Raw genomic sequence first — 21,771 nt, forward strand, 5'->3', positions numbered from 1 at the left:
TTCGCACACCCTCTAACCCAACGTCAACCCCGAACCTTACCCTCCTCCCTCCTCTTGTCATAACCCCTTCTCCTCCCCCCCTCCTCCCCTCCCCTCCCTCCCCAGTGAGTGGTTCGGCCAGGAAGGAAATAGGCCAGTCACCTCACCCACCCACCCACACCGCCCACACCGCCCACCGTGACGTGGCAATGATAGCGACGCGACGCGGGAATAGCCACAGATGGTGTCTTTGTGATACTCATGTCCGCCCAAGTTAAACAACAACAACAACAACAAGGACACCGATAACAACAACACCGCCGCCAACAACAACAACAAAAACAAAAACGAGCGGTGAAGCGGACACCGGCGCTTGATCCCGATCGACTTATCCCGACGGCATCCCGACGGTGTCCCGGTGGCCATTATAATATCATCGGCGACCCATTAGAGCCCATTAGACTCGCCGCAACAGTGAGCCTTCATTACGAGAATAATTAAAGTGAATCGAACCATTGTTGCGGTCACTGGTTACGATGGGTATGATCTCTGCTCTCTGATCAGGCGAGATGCGGAGGCTGCTTGGTGCCGGGTGCCTGCCGGGTGGGTGGGGGGGGGGGATGTCTGTTTGTTGGTGTTTGTTTCTCTCGGGTTGAGTTTGATTTTTTTTTTTTTTTCCTTCGTGTTTTTTTGTTTTTTTTAGTTGTCTGTTTCATCGTCTGTTATTTCTTGGTTTTCTTGTTTTTATGTTTTTTTTTTCTCTCTCTCTCTCTCTCTCTCTCTCTTTCTCTTTCTCTTTCACTTTCTCTCCCCCTCCCCATCATCTTTTCCATTCCATTTCCTCCCCCAAATCCCTTCCCTTTGCTGCCCCTTCTCTCTAAATTCCTGTCAGACTTTTGAGCATCGACTCCCCCTCCCCCTTCCCCCTCCCCCTCCCCCTCCCCCTCCCTTCTTTCCAGCCAGATATCACCCAACACCCCCTCCTCCCCTCTCCCCCTCCCTCTCTCAACCCCGACCCAGTGAATGTTCCTTTACTTTCACTAATGATCTTATGTCCAAGCAAATGGGGTTTTACTTGCTTTGGCGTTGGGGGTGGGGATAGGGGTGGGATGGGGTAGGGAGAGAGAGAGAGAGGTTGGAGGGGTTAGATCCATCTGTTACCATATGAGGGGGTTTAAAGGTAGTTCGAAGGGGTTTAGAAGTTGAAGTGAGGTTGTTGTTCATCTGGAAAGAAACCGAATGGAAGAGAGAGAGAGAGAGAGAGAAAGAAAGAGAAAGAGAGAGAAACAGAAAGAGGAAGAGAAAGAGAGAGAGAAACAGAAAGAGGAAGAGAAACAGAAAGAGGAAGAGAAAGAGAGAGAAAGAGAGAGTAATAGCAAGAGTAAGAATAAGAATAAGAGAGGGAAAGGGGGAAAAAAGGTGTTCCTCCCCTCCGTCAGAACACGCCGAAGCCCTTTGAGCGCCGCCGGCCCCTCCAGTCCGCCCCTCGTCCTTCTCGCCTCGCAAAAAGTTGTCTCCCATTGACGATATTTTCTTTCAGCTCTGATCCTTCAAGGGGTAAGGAGGGAGGGAGGGAGGGAGAGAGAGAGAGAGAGAGAGAGAGAGAGAGAGAGAGAGAGAGAGAGAGAAGAGAAAGAGAAGAAAGAGAAAGAGAGGAGAAAGAGAAAGAGAGGAGAAAGAGAAAGAGAGGAGAAAGAGAAAAGAGGAGAGAGGGAGGAGAGAGGGAGGAGAGAGAGAAGAGAGAGAGAGAGAGAGAGAGAGAGAGAGAGAGAGAGAGAGAGAGAGAGAGAGAGAGAGAGAGAGAAAGTGGGGGGGGGGGAGAGAAGAGGGGCGTAAATAGGGCTGTAGATCACTGTGATTATTTCCCTCCGCTTAGGAAGTAGGCCTATTACATTTTTTTGCGTGTTGTTATTGTTGCGTTGTGTCGCGGCTTTATCTTCCTTTGCTCTCCTTCCGAACGTAAATTAGGACGAGCTGGCAGTTACGGGGCATTACGTGCAGGTCGGTTTGGCGGGGGGGGGTGGGGGAGAGGAACAGGGGCAGGGACAGGGACAGGGTAGGGGGAGTGGGTGAGGTTGGGGAAGAAGGGGGGAAGGGAGATAAGAAGAAAGAGATAGATAGATAGATAGATAGATGGATAAGTAGGTCGATAGATAAAGACAGACAGATAAACAGACAGATAAACAGACATAGATAGACAGACAGACACAGATAGATAGATAGATAGATAGATAGATAGATAGACAGACAGACACAGACGCATAAAGATACAACGAGCGAGCGACAGAGGCAGCGGAGAGGAGAGGCCTACCGTAACCGGCTATGTTTAGTGACCAGGAGGAAGTGGGGCGCGACACCTTCCCTTACAAATAGACATCTTGTTCCCTCGGCGTGTTTCCGAGGCGGGCGAGCGCGGCCTGACGGAGGGCGGGCGGGCTAAGGGCGCCAGGTAACGTTTAAGGGGGCAAAGGGGGTTAATGGAAGGGGTTGGCTCGGTAGGTGGAGTTCCGATCGGTGGCAGGGTAGGGTTAGGAGAGGGGAGGGGGGGTAAGAGGTTGGCATTAATGGTGGCAAGGATTGAGGTTGTCAGGGGTTGTGGGACGCTTTGGAATGAAGGGGGAGGGGCGGGGCGTGCCACTGTCATTCGAAGATTTTTTTTCTTTTTTTGTTTCTTTTTTTCTTTCTTTTTCCTTCTTTAGAGGGATGAGAATCGAAGGCGTTGTTCGGGTAATTTGGGAGCGTGTCGTGTAGTGGCGGTAGAAAGTAGACCGACTTTTTTTTTCTTATGTATAACGACAATTTTTCTCTTTATGGAAATTCAGAGTGTTATTGTCAAGAGAACCAAGAAACTTACAATTGTTAGTTGATATCGAACTAATGTGCAACCCCCCTTCCCCTCCTCCCCCTCCCCTTTTCCCCCTTTTCCCCCTTTTCCCCCTTTTCCCCTTTTCCCCCCTTTCCCCCCTTTTCCCCCATTTCCCCCTCCTTTTTCCCCCCCTTTTTTCCCCCTTATTACCCTCAGTGTAAGAAAAAAAACAAGAGAGAGAGAGAAAAAATATTCGAGAGTGTTTTTTATCTTTTATTTACGTGTGTGTGTACGGAAGGAGGAGGAGGAAAGGCGAAGAAGGATCAAAACACACACACGAGTGAAATCGCATATATGAGACTGATCAAGTGCTTCCGGAAAATCAAGCGCCTCGCACAAATGAAGCTTCCTTTCCTGAGAGAGTCCGCCCGCATCAACATCATGGGTAAGCATTCAGTTGAGGAGGAGGACGAGTGTGATGGGGGAGGGGGGAGGAGGAGGACGAGTGTGATGGGGGAGGAGGACGAGTGTGATAGGGGAGGAGGACGAGTGTGATGGGGGGGGGGGAGGACGGAGAAGAGGACGAGTGTGATGGGGGAGGAGGACGAGTGTGATAGGGGAGGGGGGAGGATAAGGGTTTGTGAATGAAGAGGTTTCGTGCGTTTGGAAGCGTGCGTTCATGTGTTTGTTTATCTGTTTGGGAAATGTATAGGTTCTTTATTTGGCTACACGGATCTGCTTTGCGTGTGTTTGTGTGTGTGTTCATATGTGATTGATTTGCCATCGTGTCATTGCTCCGGGCGAGAAGTGGTTGCAGGGGTTTGGCGTATGAGATGTGATTTGCAAGGTGAGGCGGTAGCATGGGAGTGAAGTGACATCTCTACCTTGGATTCGTGTGGGCGTGCCTTGGCTGGCTGGGCGTCCGAGTGCCAAAGGACAAACAGTGCCACGCGGTCTCGTTTTCATTCTTGGTTGGTGGCCTTTCATTCGAGGCATCAGGTCACGGCAGGTCATGAGAGGTCACGAAAGGTCAGTGTCTCCTGCTTGACCCCACCCAGTAGGCTTTTAGGAGATGCTGCTGTAAAATTCGGACCACCCCGAATGGAGTGCCTTCCGGGCGTGTTTGTTTGTCTTCTGAGGTCTAATTACACTATGCAAAGCGGAAGGTGGAGGCTAAAAAAAATATGATCTGTGGGAGGCGGAGGGAATAAGAGAAAGATAAAGACATATTGCAGAAAAGGAGGAGGAGGAAAGGATCGAAGAAGGATTCAAAACTAAACACACACGAGTTGAAATCGCATACCGTATGAGAGACGGTCTGATCAAGTGCATTCCGGTAAAATTCATAGCGCCTCGCACAAATGAAGCTTCCTTTCCTGAGAGAGTCCGCCCGCAATCAACATCATGGGTAGCAGCATTCAGTTGGGATGAGGAGGACGAGTGTGTATGGGGGGGGGGCTGAACGCGGGTGCTAAGGAGACGCAAGAGAAGAGGACGAGTGTGGGATGGGGGAGGCTCCGACGGAGAGTGTGATATGGGAAGGAGGAGGAGGATAAGGGTTTGTGAATGAAGAGGTTTCGTGCGTTTAGAAACGTGGCGCTTCATAGTGTTTTGTTTATCTGTTTGGGAAATGATATACGGTTCTTTATTTGGTCCTACAAAACCACGGAGGGATCTGCTTTTGCGTGTGTTTGTTGTGTGTGTTCATATGTGTATTGATTTGCCATCCGTGTTTCCATGTTGCTCCGGCGAAGAAGTGGTATTGCAGGGGTTTGGCGCTTATGAGATGTGATTTTGCAAGGGTGAGGCGGTCATATAGCATGGGAGTGAAGTAGACATCTCTACCTTGGATTCGTCGATGGGCGTATTGCTCTTGGTCACTATTCGGCTGGTGGCGTCCGAGTGCACAAAGGACAAACAGTGCCACGCGGTCCTCGTTTTCATTCTTGGTTTTGGTGGCCTTTCATTGAGTTTGCAATCAGGTCACGGCAGGTCATGAGAAGGAGTCACGAAAGGTCAAGTGTCTCCTGCTTGACCCCACCCAGTAGGCTTTTTAGGATGATTCGCTGCACTGATAAATTCGGACCACCCCGAATGGAGTGCCTTCCGGGCGTGTTTGTTTGTCTTCTGAGGTCTAATTACACTATGCAAAGCGGAAGGTGGAGGCTAAAAAAAATATGATCTGTGGGAGGCGGAGGGAATAAGAGAAAGATAAAGACATATTGCAGAGAAGGAGGAGGAGGAGGAGGAAGAAATTTGGATAATAATGATAATACTACGACGGAAGAATGATAATAAAGGATGCAATAGTCTTAGTCAGTGGATGAAGGGTTCCGCCGCCACCCGCGCCGAGGTTTCTATCTTGCCACTGGGGTTCCGGCTCGGCGCTGTCCGTCCGTCCGGCTTTCTAAAGAGTGGGCGTCCGGGCGGCGTGCCTTCGCTTCGAGGAGACCAGGACCGCCCATTTTTTTTTTTGGGGGTGTGTGACTGCGCCTACGTACACCCGGCACCGGAGGGATGGACGACGCGGAGAGGCATGCCACGAAAGAAGGGGAGGGGGAACGAAAGGGAAGGGGGGGGGGGCGAGGGGGGGGGTGGGAAAGGGGAAAGGTGCATTAGGATGTCTTCAGGTCTTCTTGCACCTCCCTTATCCTCTTTTGTCCTTCTTCTCTTCATCATTCCCCTGATTCATCTCCATATTGTTATTGTTATTATTATTGTTGCTTTTGTTGTTATCATGATTAGTAGAATTAGTTTTTGAGAGAGAGAGAGAGAGCGAGGGAGAGAGAGAGAGAGACAGAGAGAGACAGAGAGAGACAGAGAGAGAGCGATAGAGTGATAGAGCGATAGAAGCAGGTAGGGAGTGAGGTAAGCATTGGTGTAATGACCCGTAGAAGCTGAGACGGCGGGTAACCCGAGCCGACCGAACGGGCGACAGGGCAGCTCTGGCTAACAAAGGTCGCGGGTCGTATAGGCAGTCCTCGTGCTCGTAAAAGTGGACAATCCTCTCGGTGGACGAATCATGTGGAGTGCGGATGAGGTGGATGAGGAGGTAAAGGAGGTAGAGGATGAGAGGGAGGGAGGGGGGGGTTAAGATGGCGTAAGAGGACATTAAAAAAGTGGATCGACACGAGTGGATATTGTGGATTTTAATGGTTAGCAAATCGTTCCTGTTGAGGGATTGTTGTTTACAAACACCTTTTCCTTTATTTTTGTTTTTTTCTTTTATTTTTTTTCTTTCGGTTGTTGTGGTTGTGGTTAGGAAGGGCTTCTGGCTCCTCCGTCGGTAATGCAATCGCTTTTGTTTTCCTCTTGTGACCCACTGGGACACCAATAAAGGAACACAGCCGACAAACAATCGTCTGAAAGTTCTCGTGTGCTTCGATTATTTTTTTTTATTATTCCTCTCTTTCCCTTTTCCTCTTTTCTCTTTTTATCCCTTTCCTCTCCTCTCTCCTCTCCTGTCTTCTCTTGTCCGCCTCCTCTTTGACCATCGATTCTCCTTTCCTTTCCCCTTATTCTCTTTCTTTCATCTCTTCCCCTTCTCTCTGCTGTCCTCTCACCCCTCTCCCCTTTCCACTCTCCAGTCTCCATTCCGAAAACCTTTATGTAACTTTAATTCTCTCTCTCTCTCTCTCTCTCTCTCTCTCTCTCTCTCTCTCTCTCTCTCTCTCTCTCTCTCTCTCTCTCTCTCTCTCTCTCTCTCTCTCTCTCTCTCCTTCTCTCTCTCTCTCTCTCCTTCTCTTTCTCCTTCTCCGTCTCCTCCTTTTCCAATTTCTTCTTCTTCTCCGTCTCCTTCTTCTTCCTCTTCCTCTTCCTCTTCCTCTTCCTCTTACATCTTCCCTTCCTCCCCCTCTCTTTCTCCTGTACAGTTAGGTTAACACACAGTATGAGATTCCGGACACCCAAGAGAATCGGTCTTCTAGTCCAGGAAAGGGGGGGAGGGGGACTACGTACCATGAAGAATGAAAAAAAGGTGTTACCAATAAAAATCCGGAGGAAGCAAGTGTGAGGAATGTGGCTTTCCCTCTTTCTTGCCTGGTCGCCAGATGCCCCTATACCCTTCCGCCTCCTCTTCCTTTCCCCTTCTCCTCCTCCTCCTCCCCCCCCCCGTAGCCTCTATTCCCCATCCCCCTATCCCATACCCATTGCCATCTATTCCCCCCCCCCCTCCTCCTTCCTCCCCTTCCCTCCTCTCCTCTTCCCCCTCCCCTCCTCTCCCCTTCCTACCCTGTGTACGCAATCTGGTTTTAATTCGGTTGATTATAGGACTTCATTAACGGCTTGAACCTTTGTGGTCCTTCGGTGCCACTTGGGGGGGGGGGGGGCTTATGGGAGTTTCGTTGAAGCCGGACATTATTATCGGTGTGCTTTAATTATTATAATTACTATCTTGTGTTTGTCTTTAATTTATTTTAGGTTGATGGGGAAATAAGCATTTTTTTCACTTTGTTTCGTGATTATGTAGCGAGAGAGAGAGAGAGAGAGAGAGAGAGAGAGAGAGAGAGAGAGAGAGAGAGAGAGAGAGAGAGAGAGAGAGAGAGAGAGAGAGAGAGAGAGAGAGAGAGAGAGAGAGATTGTATGTTAGTGTTTATGTCTTACTTCCTTCCCACAAGTTACGCGGCGAGAGTGGTCGAGAACAGCTCCCCGCAACGCTTGAACTGGAGTAATTTATACGACCGTCTGAGTCTACTGCACCCTTCTCCCCTCCTTCCCCTTCTCTTCTCTTTTCTTTTCCTTTCTTCCATGTCTCTTCTTTTCTTTCTTTTCTTTTCTTTTTTTCTTTTCCTTTCTTTTCTTTCACTTATTTTCTCTCCTCTCCTCTCTGCTATCCTATCTCCATCTCTCGTTGTTCTTTTCTCTTCCCCCCCTCCCCCTTTCTTCTCCCTCATCTCACCCCTTGGCCCAAAATTAGAAAAAGAAAATAGGAGAATAAGGACAAGGCCGAAGAGGTGCGTTGAGCGGTGGGTTTTCCTTCTGGAGCGCTGTCATCTGACCCGTCGCCCGGTCACGCCCTCCGCTCTCGTTACGTTTCGGTCCGAGGCCAGTGTGGGTGTGTGGGTGTGTGTGTGTCGAGGAGGCTCTCGCGAGGGTCATTTGGGACGGTGACGCAATCGCCACGGCGGCCCATCGATTCGTCGGGGTAGGAAGGAAAGAAGGAAGGAAGGAAGGAAGGAAGGAAGGTTGTAATCGAATTGTGTGTGTGTGGTCCGCGGTGTTTGCACTGCTCTCTGCTGGGGGACGGGGATGGGGTAGGGGTGTGTGGGGGGGGAGGCTCTGAAATGCTGTTGTTGATGCTGTTGCTGTACTGCTGTGGGGTTTGGGTGTGCTGTTGTTTTTTTTTCGTAGGAATGTTTCTGGTCTTGGATATCTAGGCTCATCTCCTCCCCTCCCTCTCCCGTCTTGTCCTCTCTTCTCCTCTCCCGTCATCTCCCCTCTTCTCCTCTCCCGTCTTCTCTCCTCCCCTCTACCGTCTTCTCCTGCTTCCCTCCCCTCCCCCCTCGCCTCCACTCTGCATACCTCGGCCGTCACGCGAGGCGGAGGGAATTACCGGCAATTCAGCGAGCGCGGAGCATCGCGTTGGTGGGCCCAGCGAATCTCATGTGGAGGCCGCGGGTCAGGATGCCCTTTCGCGCCCTCTGCTCCCCGGCGAAAGGGACATGGGACAAGGAGGAGAGGAGGAAGAGGAGAAATAGGAGGAGGAGGAGGAGGAGGAAAAAGAGAAGGAGAGAAAGGAGGAATCAAAAGGGTGCAAGAGAAGAGGAAACAAGGCATCGGAAATCAGAGACGATGGGAGAGCGGCGAGGAGTTCCCACAGCCTTTTATTGTGAGGGTGGTAACTCCGGGGGTGGGGGTGGGTGGGGAGGGGTAGGGTAGGGTGGGGTTGGTGGGCTGAATAGGTGGGTGGGGATGATGGGGTAGGAAAAGGAGGGGGGGGGGGGTATATGGCGTTGATGGCACCCGTAGTGTCGAGAGGGAGAAGGGTAGGGGTTGGGTATGGATGGGCGTGGGGGGGGGGGGGGGAAGAAGGTGGGTTTGGGGTGGGTTGACGCTGACCCTTTTGTCGTTGATGGCGGACCAAGGAGGAGGTTTCAGCGCAGGGCGGGGACTGGAAGCCTCGGGGACGAATCACCCTTTCGGTTGATGAAGGGGACGTCGTCATTAAGGACCTCGCCATCTCCACGACTGGAAATCCTCCTCGACTACTTTTGTTTCGTGTTTTTTTTTCTCCCATTTTTTTAATCTTTCGTTTCCGGCGATGTCGTTCGGTCTTGTGAGGAGACAGGTGGGGAGGCGGGTGGGTAGGGGGGGAGGGGCAGTCAGTCGGTCGGTCGGTCGGTCGGAACACGGGGCCGAGGTGTCGACGGAGGAAGGGAGATGATGAGTAGTGTGTCGTCTTCGAGGTTTGGGGTTGAATTGCCTTTGGGGTTACGGTGAGGGGTTCCTGTTCATTCAACGGAATGAATAACAAGCTTTGGAAATATAATTGTGTGTGTGTGTGTGTGTGTGTGTGTGTGTGTGTGAGTGAGAGAGAGAGAGAGAGAGAGAGAGAGAGAGAGAGAGGGAGAGAGGGAGAGAGAGAGAGAATGAGACGAGAGAATGAGTGAGTGAGTGAGCGAGGGAGAAGAGTAAGGCCAGCGAGCCAGCATCAGCCGAACATGATACGAGCGGAAGTTGCAGGGAACGCCACAGGATGGTCACGTGACACACACTTCCTGCTGTGGCGTCCTGTCTCTCCTGTGGCGACACCCCCCTCCCTCCTCCCTCCTCCCTCCTCCCTCACCCCGTAATCCCAAACGACTCGGGATTAAGGGAGCGCTCGCAGGAAGAGTGACGGGCGGCTTGGCCTTATCGCGAAGGGCGCGCGGCAAGACACTGCGGGCGTCTTCCGCGGAGGTGTAGGATTTGTCGCGTTTGTGTTTGTGTGCGAGACGACCATTCATTTTTTTTTCATGGATTAGGATGGAATTGTGTCGCCGATGTTTTATCTGTTTATTTGTTTTGGTTCATTTATTGTTTTCTAGTAAGGCGGATAATCGTTGGTTCTTATATTAAGGGAGTCTTTCTTTCTTTCCCTTCTCTCTCTGTTGTACTCGTCTCCCCTTTTACTGCCTGCCCTCCTCTCTTCTTCCTCCCCCCCATTCTCCTCTCTTCCTCCTCCATTCCCCTCCCCCTTCCCTTCCTCTCTATACAAGAGCCTTTTGGTGTTGTGGGGGGCTACCCTGACCCTTACCCCCCCACCCTCCCACCCCGTCACCCTCTTCATTAAGGACTCGCGTGTGAAGGGGGATGGGAGGAAGGAGGAAGAGGGGAGACGGGACAAGGAAGAGGGGAGAGACAAAAGGGGGGAGAAAACGTTAACGAGGTAAAAGGAAAGGAGAGGAAAGAGAAAAGGAAATGAAAGAAAACACAGCAGAAAAAAAGAAAAGCTTGGGACTCCTCCTCTACCCCCCACCTCAACCCCCCACCCCCACCCCCACCCCCGTTGAGGTTTATCAAGTTAATCCCACTCTGTTTGTGTGTTGTGTTTCGATTAATGTGGAGCTGCTAGTCCCGCGAGGGTTATGGGGGGAGGGGGTATTGGCTCCCCCCCTTGCTGTTTGCGTGATAGAGGGGAGAAATAGAGGGAGCGTTCTTTAGGAAGGAGGAGGGGGGGGGAAGGAGGAGGAAGGGTGTTAGGAAGGAAGGGAGATAGGGAATTAGGGAGGGAGGGAGGGAAGGAGGGGGGGGAGGGGGTAGAGAAGGAGGGTGAATGAGTGAATGAATGAGAGACTAGTTTTCTCTCGGGTGATGAGGGCGGAGGCGACACTCATGCAGCTATCGATGTGTAATGGCGTGAGATGATGATGATGCACTCGTTCCCGGGCTCTGATTCTGCTTCATTGATCTCGCGGAATCGGTGAGTGCCGTTCGAGTGGCACTTGGCTGACGATGAGGGGACCCTCCCTATCTCTTTCTCTCTTTTCTCTTCTCTCTCTCTCTCTCTCTTTCTCTCTCTCTCTCTATTATTATCTCTCTCTCTCTCTCTCTCTCTCTCTCTCTCTCTCTCTCTCTCCCTCTCTCTCCCTCTCTATTATTATCTCTATCTCTCTCTCTCTATGTCCGGTGCCATGGGGCTAATGACGACGGGAGGAGCGTCATGAGAGCGCTTAGGAAGGAAGGGGAAGAGGGGGCCGGAGCGAAAGAAGGGGGGGAGGGGGGGAGTGCCGTGAGACCGCACATTCCTCGCTCGTGTGGTGCCTTGGCGTGATTGACAGAGCAGGAGTTACACACATGCTGGAGAGGCTGAAGGAGGGGGGGGGAGGGGGAGGGGGAGGGGAGGAGAGGAGAGGAGGGGGAGAGGGGAGAGGGTGCGGGTGCTACTTCTACGCAAGTCATGTTTGCGTGAGTGAGGGGAGGTAGCTCGGTCGTGGATCCGGTCGCCGTTCCCCTCTCTCTCTCTCTCCCTTCCTCCCTCCTCCCCCCTCCTCCATACCCCATCCTCACCCCTCTTCGTCTTCCCCTTTTCTCTTTTGACTCCCCTCGTCCGTCCCCCTCGTCAACCCCACGTCACTGCTGCATCTCCGCTATTATCTCTCTCTCTCTCTCTCTCTCTCTCTCTCTCTCTCTCTCTCTCTCTCTCTCTCTCTCTCTCTCTCTCTCTTTCTTTCTCACTCACACACACACACACACACACACACACACACACACACACACACACACACACACACACACACACACACACACACACACACACACACACATAAACAAACAAGCACCCTATCCACCCTCCCTCCCTCCCTCCCTCCCTCCCTCTTCTCCCCTTTGTCGCGTAAGGACTCGGAAGGAACGCGCAGCAGGAAACCCGATCCTATGGTATGCACGTTGAAAGGCTCAGGGTGCATCCCACGCCCCGGCCCGGCTCGGCTCGGCTCGGCTCGCAGGATCTCTCCGCGGGTCCTTGTTGATGATGGCTCGGCTGCGTCACTGTGGGGCCGCGGGGAGAGGGTGGGTGGTTGGGTTGGTGGAGGTGGTCTTGTGGATGGGGAGGAGGTGGAAGGGGAAGAGGAGGAGGAAAGAGAGGAAGAGGAAGGGGAGGAAGAGGAGAAAGGAGGAGGTGGAAGAGGAAGAGGAGAAAGGAGGAGGAGGAGGAAGAGGAAGAGGAGAAAGGAGGAGGTGGAAGAGGAAGAGGAGAAAGGAGGAGGTGGAGGAAGAGGAAGAGGAAGAGGAGGAGGAAGGAGTAAAGATGGTAAAAGAAGGGGAAGGAAGGGAAGTAAGTGGAGGGGAAAGGGGGAGAAGTAGAGATCCAGAGTTAATGCAGGGATGTGCGTCAGTATAACAATAGGAACCCCTCTCTCTTTCCCCCCCGCCCAATAGGAACTCTATCTCCTCCTCTTTCATCTTATCCCCCCCCCCCCCCCCCCCCCCCCCGCACTCCCTTCGTGTGCCCCCCCCTCCTGTTATGCTATTTTTTCTATTGCAAATCCTCTCTCTTTTTCTCTATCTATCTATCTATTTATCTCAAACTCTATTTTATATATCTTTCCAAAGCAATAGACTGCGCTAAATGTACCCAACCGACTCCAAGCAGAACCACATATATATACATGTATTTCTCCCTCTCGCCCAATAAATAAATACAGAAAGTAACAGCAAAAAAAAAATAAGAATACTAATGTCCCTTTCCCCTTGTCCTTTGCAGATGGCATTAGCGAGAACAACCCCCGCGTGATCGATGACGGAAGAGCCCGCAAGTTGGCGTCGGATCTCAAGCGCTGCTCTTACTACGAGACGTGCGCCACCTACGGACTGAACGTGGAGAGGGTCTTCCACGATGGTGAGTGGCTCTTGCTCCAGCGGGCTGGGAAGTTGTAGGTGTTGGGGGTGGGGGGGGGGGGGGGGTGTGTGTGTGTGTGTGTGTGTGTGTGTGTGTGTGTGTGTGTGTGTGTGTGTGTGTGTGTGTGTGTGTGTGTGTGTGTGTGTGTGTGTGTTGTAGATGTCCCAAGAGCGTTATCAGATTTGTGCCATTCAGTCTGGCATTTGGTGTATGTTACTTGATGTTATTCATTCTTGTTTATACTTGTAGCCATTTCTGTGATTCTCATGATAGTAGTAGTAGTAGTAGTAGTAATAGTAGAATCCTTCATATAAGTTAATATTCATCCAGTCTCGAAGGTTCGAGTAACGTCCCCTTGTTTCGACAGCGTGTTCGAAGATCGTGGCCCAGCGCCTGAGCCAGCAGGGTCTGACTCCCAACAACTCCCGGCCAGGAACCCCGACGCATCTCCTGCGCTATCCTTCGACCAACAATGGCTACACCCCCGCCCCGTATTCCAACATCTCGGCGCCTCTGACACCACAGATCACCTCCAGCCAGCAAGTGACACCGCCCATCTCTGGCTCCTCTCCTAGTCATATGTTCACCACCACAGTCGCGAAGGTACGACCTCTTCTGTTGTTGTTTTTTGTTGTTGTTACTTCTTTCACTTGATTTTTTTTGCTGCTGTTGTTTTTCTTTTTGATGTTACTTCTTTCATTAAATTTTATGAAGCTTTGTTGTTGGAATTTTTTAGTAGCAAATGCCTAAATCTTAACGGAGGGTAGTTTAGATTAGCCACGGGAAGCGCAAGGTGGAGGAAGTGAGAAAAGATGGTTTAGAGAAGGGGAAGGACGGGAATGGTAAGTTGGAGGGAACGGGAGAAGTAGAGATCCAGAGTTAATGCAGGGATGTGCGTCAGCATAACAATAGGAACCCCTCTCTCTTTCCCCCCGCCCCCCCCTCTCTCTCTTTCTCTTATCCCCAGGGGAAAGATCCAGGCACATACGCACTCCTCGTGTGCTAATGTCTCCTGTTATGCTATTTAACCTGCATGCAAATCCTCTCTCTTTCTCTCTATCTATCTATTTATTTATCTCAAACTCTATTTTATATATATTTCCAAAGCAATAGACTGCGCTAAATGTACCCAACCGACTCCAAGCAGAACCACATATATATACATGTATTTCTCCCTCTCGCCCAATAAATAAATACAGAAAGAAAGAAACCGCAAAAAAATAGAATAAATACTAATGTCCCTTTCCCCTTGTCCTTTGCAGATGGCATTAGCGAGAACAACCCCCGCGTGATCGATGACGGAAGAGCTCGCAAGTTGGCGTCGGATCTCAAGCGCTGCTCTTACTACGAGACGTGCGCCACCTACGGACTGAACGTGGAGAGGGTCTTCCACGATGGTGAGTGGCTCTTGCTCCAGCGGGCTGGGGAGTTGTAGGTGTTGGGGGGTGGGGTGGGGGTGAATATGGGGGGTTGTGTGTGTGTGTGTGTGTGTGTGTGTGTGTGTGTGTTGTAGATGTCCCAAGAGCGTTATCAGATTTGTGCCATTCAGTCTGGCATTTGGTGTATGTTACTTGATGTTATTCATTCTTGTTTATACTTGTAGCCATTTCTGTGATTCTCATGATAGTAGTAGTAGTAGTAGTAGTAGTAGTAGTAATAGTAAAATCCTTCATATAAGTTAATATTCCTCCAGTCTCGAAGGTTCGAGTAACGTCCCCTTGTTTCGACAGCGTGTTCGAAGATCGTGGCCCAGCGCCTGAGCCAGCAGGGTCTGACTCCCAACAACTCCCGGCCAGGAACCCCGACGCACCTCTTGCGCTATCCTTCGACCAACAATGGCTACACCCCCGCCCCGTATTCCAACATCTCGGCGCCTCTGACACCACAGATCACCTCCAGCCAGCAAGTGACACCGCCCATCTCTGGCTCCTCTCCTAGTCATATGTTCACCACCACAGTCGCGAAGGTACGACCTCTTCTGTTGTTGTTTTTGTGTTGTTGTTACTTCTTTCACTTGATTTTTTTTGCTGCTGTTGTTTTTCTTTTTGATGGAGGGGAAAGTAGGGTAAATAGAACGAAGCTTTGGGAAGGGAATGTGTTTAAAAATTCTTAACGGAAGGAAAAATCTTAACGAATGGTAGTTTAGATTAGCCACGGGAAGCGCAAGCAGGAGGAAAGCTTAGCGAGGCCCCTTAGAGGAATATAAGCTGGATTTTTTTCTTAAACTTTGTGCTTGTTCCCGCAGGATGGAACCTTAAGGAGCAGCCATGGAAGCGGCGCCGAGCTAACGGCCATGACCCGAACCGACTCGTTTCGTGACGACGGCTTCAAGCGAGTGAGCGCCCCCGGTGCCGTGACGAGCGCCACCTTCATGGCACCCCCACCGCCCCCCACCACCACCCCGGCCCCGGCCCCCGCCACCATCATGGACGCCATCCCCGCCCCCAGGGACAGCAAGGACCTCCCGACGCCCAGCTCCACGCCCACCACGTCCCGGAAGAGCCGGAGAAAATCGAACCTGTTCACGCCCTCCAAGAAGAGCGACGAGAAGGACAAGAACAAGAACGGCGAGGTGGGCAGCGGCCGCGCCATCCCCATCAAGCAGGGCTACCTCTACAAGAAGTCCAACAAGGCCCTCAACAAGGACTGGAAGAAGAAGTACGTCACCCTGTGCGACAACGGCCGCCTCACCTACCACCCCAGCCTGCACGTAAGTATGGCCCTCAGGAGGGACCGCTCGGGGAACACGGGAACACGGGAAGCGGGAAGCTAGCCTCTGAAGGGATTAATAGATTCACGTCACGTGGAATGCGCTATGGAAACAAATACTTGGAAACTTTATAGGAGCAAACTAACATTGTCTTTTCCTTCTCAGGACTACATGGAGGATGTCCACGGCAAGGAGATATCCCTGCAGTACACGACAGTCAAAGTCCCCGGGATGAAGCCCCGCGGTTCCAAGGTCGTGCCGGGCAGCGGCGGGAACGACCCTCTGTCGTCGGAGATGCACACCCTCAACATCGCCTCGGTGGGGACGCCCGGCCCGCCCCTCACAGGCAGGTCCTCGCTCGGGGGACCTCTGCAGTCGAACAAGGACAAGGTACGCGGAGATTTGTGGACGCCTTTCTCGTCGTAAAAGTTGGAATGTGTCACGAGGCGACGGGGATAATATTTCCAAGATATGCCAGATAATTGATAATTCTTTTTTTTCTACGATGGTATTTCAAATGATGATGATTCTTCTGCAGGTGACCCTCACTTCGTACGAGACTCTCCACGACCCAGCTGGAGTGAATGGACTCGACTCCGCTAGCATATCTTCTAAAATTGAGACACCCAATGTCAAGAAGCGACACAGGAGAATGAAGAGTAGTGGGAATAAAAATGCTGAATGCGAAGGTAAAAATAAGAGACATTAACATTGCAATTGAGTTTCCATGAAAGTTATATTTACTTATTGATCTGCAATCTAACAAAAGTAAACAATTGCTAAGAAAAGCCAGAAAGAATACCCAATCTTGCCCAGAAATAAATACTTTTACGAATGTCCAAAGTACACAAACAAACCCGTCTCAAAGAAAAGTCAAAAGAGTGAAAGCGCAACCTTGGCCGTGTCCTAATGCCCTTCCCTAATTGCAGACTCCGACGGCTACGAGTTCAGCCTGGTGTCCCTCGACAACAAGCAGTGGCACTTCGAGGCCGGCAGCCAGGAGGAGAGGGACGAGTGGGTCTCGGCCATCGAGCAGCAGATCCTGTACTCCCTCCAGGGCAACGAGTCGAACAAGAGCAAGACGCGCCAGGGCCACCCCATCGACGCCCAGACCATCGCGACGCTCAAGAACCAGGTCCCGGGCAACCTGCAGTGCGTCGACTGCGATGCGCCGAGTGAGTGACCTGTCTAAGCTCTCCTTGTTGAATGTTGAAAGAGAATGCGCTGCGCTCAACCCCGACGAAGATGGGGGCGGGCACAGCGGATGAATGCCATTCGAATATTTTGTTTATTATATATAGGGTTTGAGTAGTTCAACCCGTGGGAAATAAGGACTGGTGCAGTGGCTGACTATTATCGAAATATTTTTTGGGAATTGGCTTGTTATTAAAGGTTCTTTTTATTTCTCTCTCTGCAGATCCGGAATGGGCTAGTATCAATCTGGGTGTGTTGATGTGCATCGAGTGCTCGGGAATTCACAGAAACCTCGGCTCTCACATCTCGAAAGTCAGATCTCTCGACTTGGACGAGTGGCCGTAAGTATTATTTAAGCTGTTGTGTCCCCTTCTAGTGGAGGTCCCTATGCATTTTTTTATTTTTTTATTAGTGGGTTGATTATTTGAAATGATCTGACGTATTATCACTGTTTGGTGTGAATCGTATAGACATTATTTAATTTATTGATAGATATATAAATGAAATAGACATACCTATATAATGTGTTTTTTTCTCTCTCCCTCAGGCCTGGACCCTTGTCCGTCATGATGTCACTGGGTAATGAAGTCGGCAACAGCGTCTGGGAGGCGCACACGAGAGGGCAGGCGAAGCCCAACCCGCGCTCCAGCCGCGAGGACAAGGAGCGCTGGATCAGAGCGAAATACGAGGCCAAGGAGTTCATTGCTATGCCGCAGTCTGGCATCCCTCTCAACGAACAGGTGAGATGAATGCGATGACGTATTCTTAGTCACTTTGAAGATCAACCATGCAGGAGTTTATTCTTTGATACAAGATCTTTATGAATGTTATGCTAAGTTTGTGATTTTTTTTTTAGATCGTCGATTGCGTGTGTCGTGGCGATGTCCAGAGACTGTCCGCCTTGTTGCCACATGCCGGCGATGCAGTGAACAGCCCTCTTGCTCCTCACCGGGACTTGAGAACACCATTGCACTTAGCTGCAGCCTTCCCTTCATTGTCATGCGTGCAGCTTTTACTCTGGGTGAGTTTCCTTAAAGAGTAGTCATGATTTTGTATTTACGTCTGTTATATTCTTTGTTGCATAGCCTTGTTGTCTTGTTGGTGTGCTTTGACTTGTACTTTAGAGCTGCTCTGCTATATTTACTTATGCAGCCATACATGTTAGCATTACCTGATTCGTATACTTCGCACGCGATGAAAAAAAAGCTAATTGGGAAAGGTAGGCCGTCCGAATGCCATCGCAATGCTTCCTAACAGTCTTCCCTCTCTTCGCAGTACAATGCCAGCGTGAAGATTTGCGACGCCGAAGGGAGGTCCAGCCTCTTCTACGCCCGGACGGCTGGCGACAAGGAAGTGATCGACCTGCTGTTGCAAAACGGGTGCCCAGACTCCGTGGTGGCCGCCCCGCCGATCACGCCCCACACGCCGGCGCTGTCCCACTCCACCTTCCCTCTGTCGAGCACCACGCCGCAGCCCTCCACGCTGCCCCGGAGGAAGGGCTCCATCAGCAGGAAGCCCGAAATGCTCGACAAACTCCAAGCTAGTGTGATATAGTTGCGAGAGCCAGTGATAAAAGAGGACGTTGCAGTTTTAAAGGGGTTTATATATATATTTAAAAAAAAAGAATATATTTGAATAATGATGATGGTAATAATATAAATAATAACGAATTTACCGTTTAGACTCCAGTAACTTCATGCCCTCGTATGCTAGTAAAATGCTTATTGCCTAGATATATTTTGAGGCCACTTTAAGACTGTAAGAACACGTGACCAGTGACCACCAGTCATGGCCTGCATGGCCTGACTGGGCCATGCGAGCCGAACACTTGTGCCAGGGGAGGGAAAACCAACACATCCTCAGAGAGAGAGAAAGAGAGAAAGAGAGAGAGAGAATTTAGCTAGATTGCTCTAGCTGAGAAATGTGTACTCATTGCCAGCCTGTGATCATCTGTTCGCGATGTGTTGGAGGCGCGTGTCCTTTCGAAAACACATCCATCACGTGGAGATCCTTATCATTTCCCCAACACTCAACGAAGAATTCCCTGAACTTGCTGGAAAGTTCGCCGAGTAGATGTACATAGGAAATGAGCGAACCATGAGCCCATTTGTAAACTTCATCATCCTGCGCCCTCAAGAGTGTCGTCTGTCATGGTTGTAAATATAATGAACAATGACGTACCAAAGGTTGAATGCGAGTGAGATATATATTGTAGATTTATGTATGTATTGGTTCAGTCCAAGTGTAAAGATGATTATCCTGCTCAAGATACAAATGTATGAAGCCAAAGTTCATATAATCCCTGTATTAGAGGCACATCAAGAGATGTGTAGAATAAATCGGGCCGTCGAACCGGGGGGGGGAGGGGACCACTGCACACGAGAGCCATGTTGTTGTTTGCGTGTTTTTCATTGGCCAGTGTACCGAGGGAAAGGATACACGAAAAAAAGGCCTTGTCGGCGAGGAAAGAAAAAAAAGGACACTTGACAGATTATATATATGAATCAAGTGTGAAACACATTGTCCCCAAAGGTTTCTAGAATCGTAACGTTTTGTCATTTAGAGTAAAGCTAAAACGAACCGACACTAGAATGAAACATAAAAAAGAGAAGAAGAAGAAAAACAAAAACATCATCTAAAGTTATGAACAGGTATCTTCTCGACATATATATACATATATTTCCCCCCCAAAACAAAAACAAAAACAACACGTGGAGCTTGAGTGGTTGGTCGCCTTCCTCCTCCCCCCTCGGCGTGCCATGTCTTCGTTGTGCTTTCGTGTTACAGTCTCTCTAAATCAACACACTATGGGGTGGCTGCTGATGTAGCTCTCATCTCTGACCCACAGTTATCTGTAAAACTCACATTTCTTTATTTAAAAAGAAAAAGAAAAAAGAAGAATATGTAACTGACCTTTGTCACTTGAGGCCGACTAAAATTGGAGAGGACTGTATAAGGAGGATATTGTTAGTGTACAAATCTTGTTACTTAGCTATCATTTGTATATTTGTATATATATATATGACATGTCCGTTCTTCCCAGCCCTGTAATCTCAAAGAATTCCTCCTTTTTATGATACAGTAAAATAAAAAAGAAGAAGTATATTTGTGAAAAAAAAAGAGAAAGCATCATCATCATTTAGAATTCATACGAAAGACCATACCTCAGATTTCTGCATATTGTGACTGTTCTGTAACCTGCCTGTGTTGTAACAAGATCAGCATCTTGTGTTTTTTTTTTTATTTTTATTTTTTTTTCGAATATTTTGTAAACAAGGCAATACTCAGTGTTTAAAAGGAATTCACGTACATGTACTGATCCTGTTACAAAATTTGACAAGAGCAAAAGCTGAGAACTTCCTTAAGGGTTTTCAGTAAGACTTTGGAAAGCCTTGATGTGGATCTTTGGGACTTTCCAAATACACACGTCGAGTCAGATCCCAAATATGAGATTGAAAACCACAAAAAAATCATACACCAAGTACTGTAAGTCCCTCTATGTTTACCTGTATTTATTACAAACTCAAAACCAATAAAGGAAAGAAAGTATTTTGTGTGTTTTATATCAGCATTGACTACACATGTTAATTTAACTTCTAAAACTACATGGGAAAAATAATTATCAGTAGTAAATATTCATCACCATATTCCAATAGAATGGAATTGTCTGGTATTTTGTACGGAAAATATATGATACCAGTAAAATAGATATATAGGGATACCTTACTGCCATGTTAGAAGTTTCAAGTGGCAACTATGATCTGTACCATCGAGTTGTCTAAGCATCTTATTTACACGCGAAAATCATTATTCAAAGATGGCCTTGGACGAAAAAAAAAAAAAATTCACAGAGAAAAAAAAAATTGTATCTCTTGTACACGAACTTGTTGATCATGGGCGTGAAGTGATGATTATTGGGGTTAACTCAATGTTGATGTTAGTTCTGGATGATAAGAATATCATGATTAAAGATCTTAAGCCAAATCTCGAAATCTCAATCTGTTTAGCCTTTGATGAGAGCCAATCTTATCAGTTCATTCTTAATCAGGAAAAAAAATGAAAATTAATGTTAGAGAAACGCGAGGTGCTGTTTATCATACAACATTAAGGAAAATGATGTGTGTTTATGAAACTGATTTTCAAAAGGCGAATGAAATTATCAAAATAATCCACTGAATTTTATACTAACCCCATCTGAATTGTGCAAAAATAATCTTCATATTCCTTATATGGTCTGTATCATTTCAGCCTAAATAAAAGAAATACAAGGTATACAGGAAAACCCTTATACTTATAAGCAAAGTTTAAAGATATGGCAAATAGTTTCTTCGAGTTTATATCATAGAAAGATATATCTAACACGAAAAGAAATTAAGAAAGATGCTGTCAAGGCGTCGCTTCAACAGTAAATAGTTCACAAAATATTAGAAATGTTACTTTTTTATCCTTATCCTTATCCTAACGTAATGTCCGTTTTAACTCAGGGGTCCCGTCCCAGTTCATCAAGTCAAAGTGTAGACGCTTTTGGCCTCCCTTGGTGCTGGTCAGGGAAACAAGCGCTAAGGGTCTAGCTAATAACCCCTGACAATTCAAATTCCTGAAAGTGGTAGCGTGGAGGGAGTTTCGGCGTGTTCAGCCTAATAAAAATAAAACAAAATTCTAAGACTAATTGAAAAATACAAATGTAAAATATAAAATACAAAAAAAAAAAAAAATGTGCTGAAGACACCTAAAATGATTAAAACTCCCGAATACTAAAACTAAAAGAATAGATACTCCAAAGTGGATTATTTGGGTGAAGGCCTTACCAATAAAAACAAAAAGACAAGACCAGCAAGTCTGGCGCCGCTGTTGAAGGCTTAGAATAAACAGAAATTACTAACCTAAGATCTAAATACGGCAGAAAATAGAACAAAGTCTGGCGAAATAAAAGACTGAATAAAAAGATCACTCAGACTTCCTACTAAGAAACATAAGAAAAGTAAAAGACTGAAGTAAAAAAAATCCAGCCAAGAAACTGACCAAAATTACTTAATAAAAATGTCCTTTTAGATCACGTCCAGCTCGTAAGCAAAGAGTGTCAGGCACTTCAATACTTCGCTCTTATCTTCGTGATCGTAGCCACCGTTGTTCATTTCCTTGGCTTAAAACAGATAAAAAATGGTGACACAGCCGGTCAAATAAACACTCCGGAGGACTGGGTGAACGAAACATTCGCTGACTGTCTGACCATCTCTATTTATTGTTCAGAAATATTGTCGACAT

General features: G+C 48.6%; 1 protein-coding gene across 5 annotated transcripts in view; it reads left to right on the forward strand.

Annotated features, from left to right (window-relative positions):
- Positions 1-20,056, forward strand: part of CenG1A (Centaurin gamma 1A) — a 550,552-nt gene extending 530,496 nt beyond the window's left edge. For 2 of the 5 annotated variants that reach the window (XM_086537622.1, XM_086537623.1), the window contains exons 5-14: positions 13,865-13,999; positions 14,333-14,568; positions 14,848-15,312; positions 15,478-15,702; positions 15,851-16,001; positions 16,242-16,487; positions 16,730-16,847; positions 17,054-17,246; positions 17,363-17,527; positions 17,782-20,056. In XM_086537622.1, coding sequence (XP_086393748.1) covers positions 13,865-13,999; positions 14,333-14,568; positions 14,848-15,312; positions 15,478-15,702; positions 15,851-16,001; positions 16,242-16,487; positions 16,730-16,847; positions 17,054-17,246; positions 17,363-17,527; positions 17,782-18,060 — 2,213 coding nt within the window. In that variant the 3' untranslated portion in view covers positions 18,061-20,056. Of the gene's footprint in view, positions 1-2,950; positions 3,231-12,467; positions 12,603-12,969; positions 13,206-13,864; positions 14,000-14,332; positions 14,569-14,847; positions 15,313-15,477; positions 15,703-15,850; positions 16,002-16,241; positions 16,488-16,729; positions 16,848-17,053; positions 17,247-17,362; positions 17,528-17,781 lie in introns of those variants that run through there. The other 3 variants (XM_086537625.1, XM_043030092.2, XM_086537624.1) reach the window with 3 other exon arrangements.
- Positions 20,057-21,771: the final 1,715 nt, after the last annotated feature.

The sequence above is a fragment of the Penaeus japonicus genome, unplaced genomic scaffold (assembly GCF_977035675.1).
Source record: "Penaeus japonicus unplaced genomic scaffold, GWHDUDI00000001_assembly GWHDUDI00000006, whole genome shotgun sequence".
Taxonomy (NCBI): domain Eukaryota; kingdom Metazoa; phylum Arthropoda; class Malacostraca; order Decapoda; family Penaeidae; genus Penaeus; species Penaeus japonicus.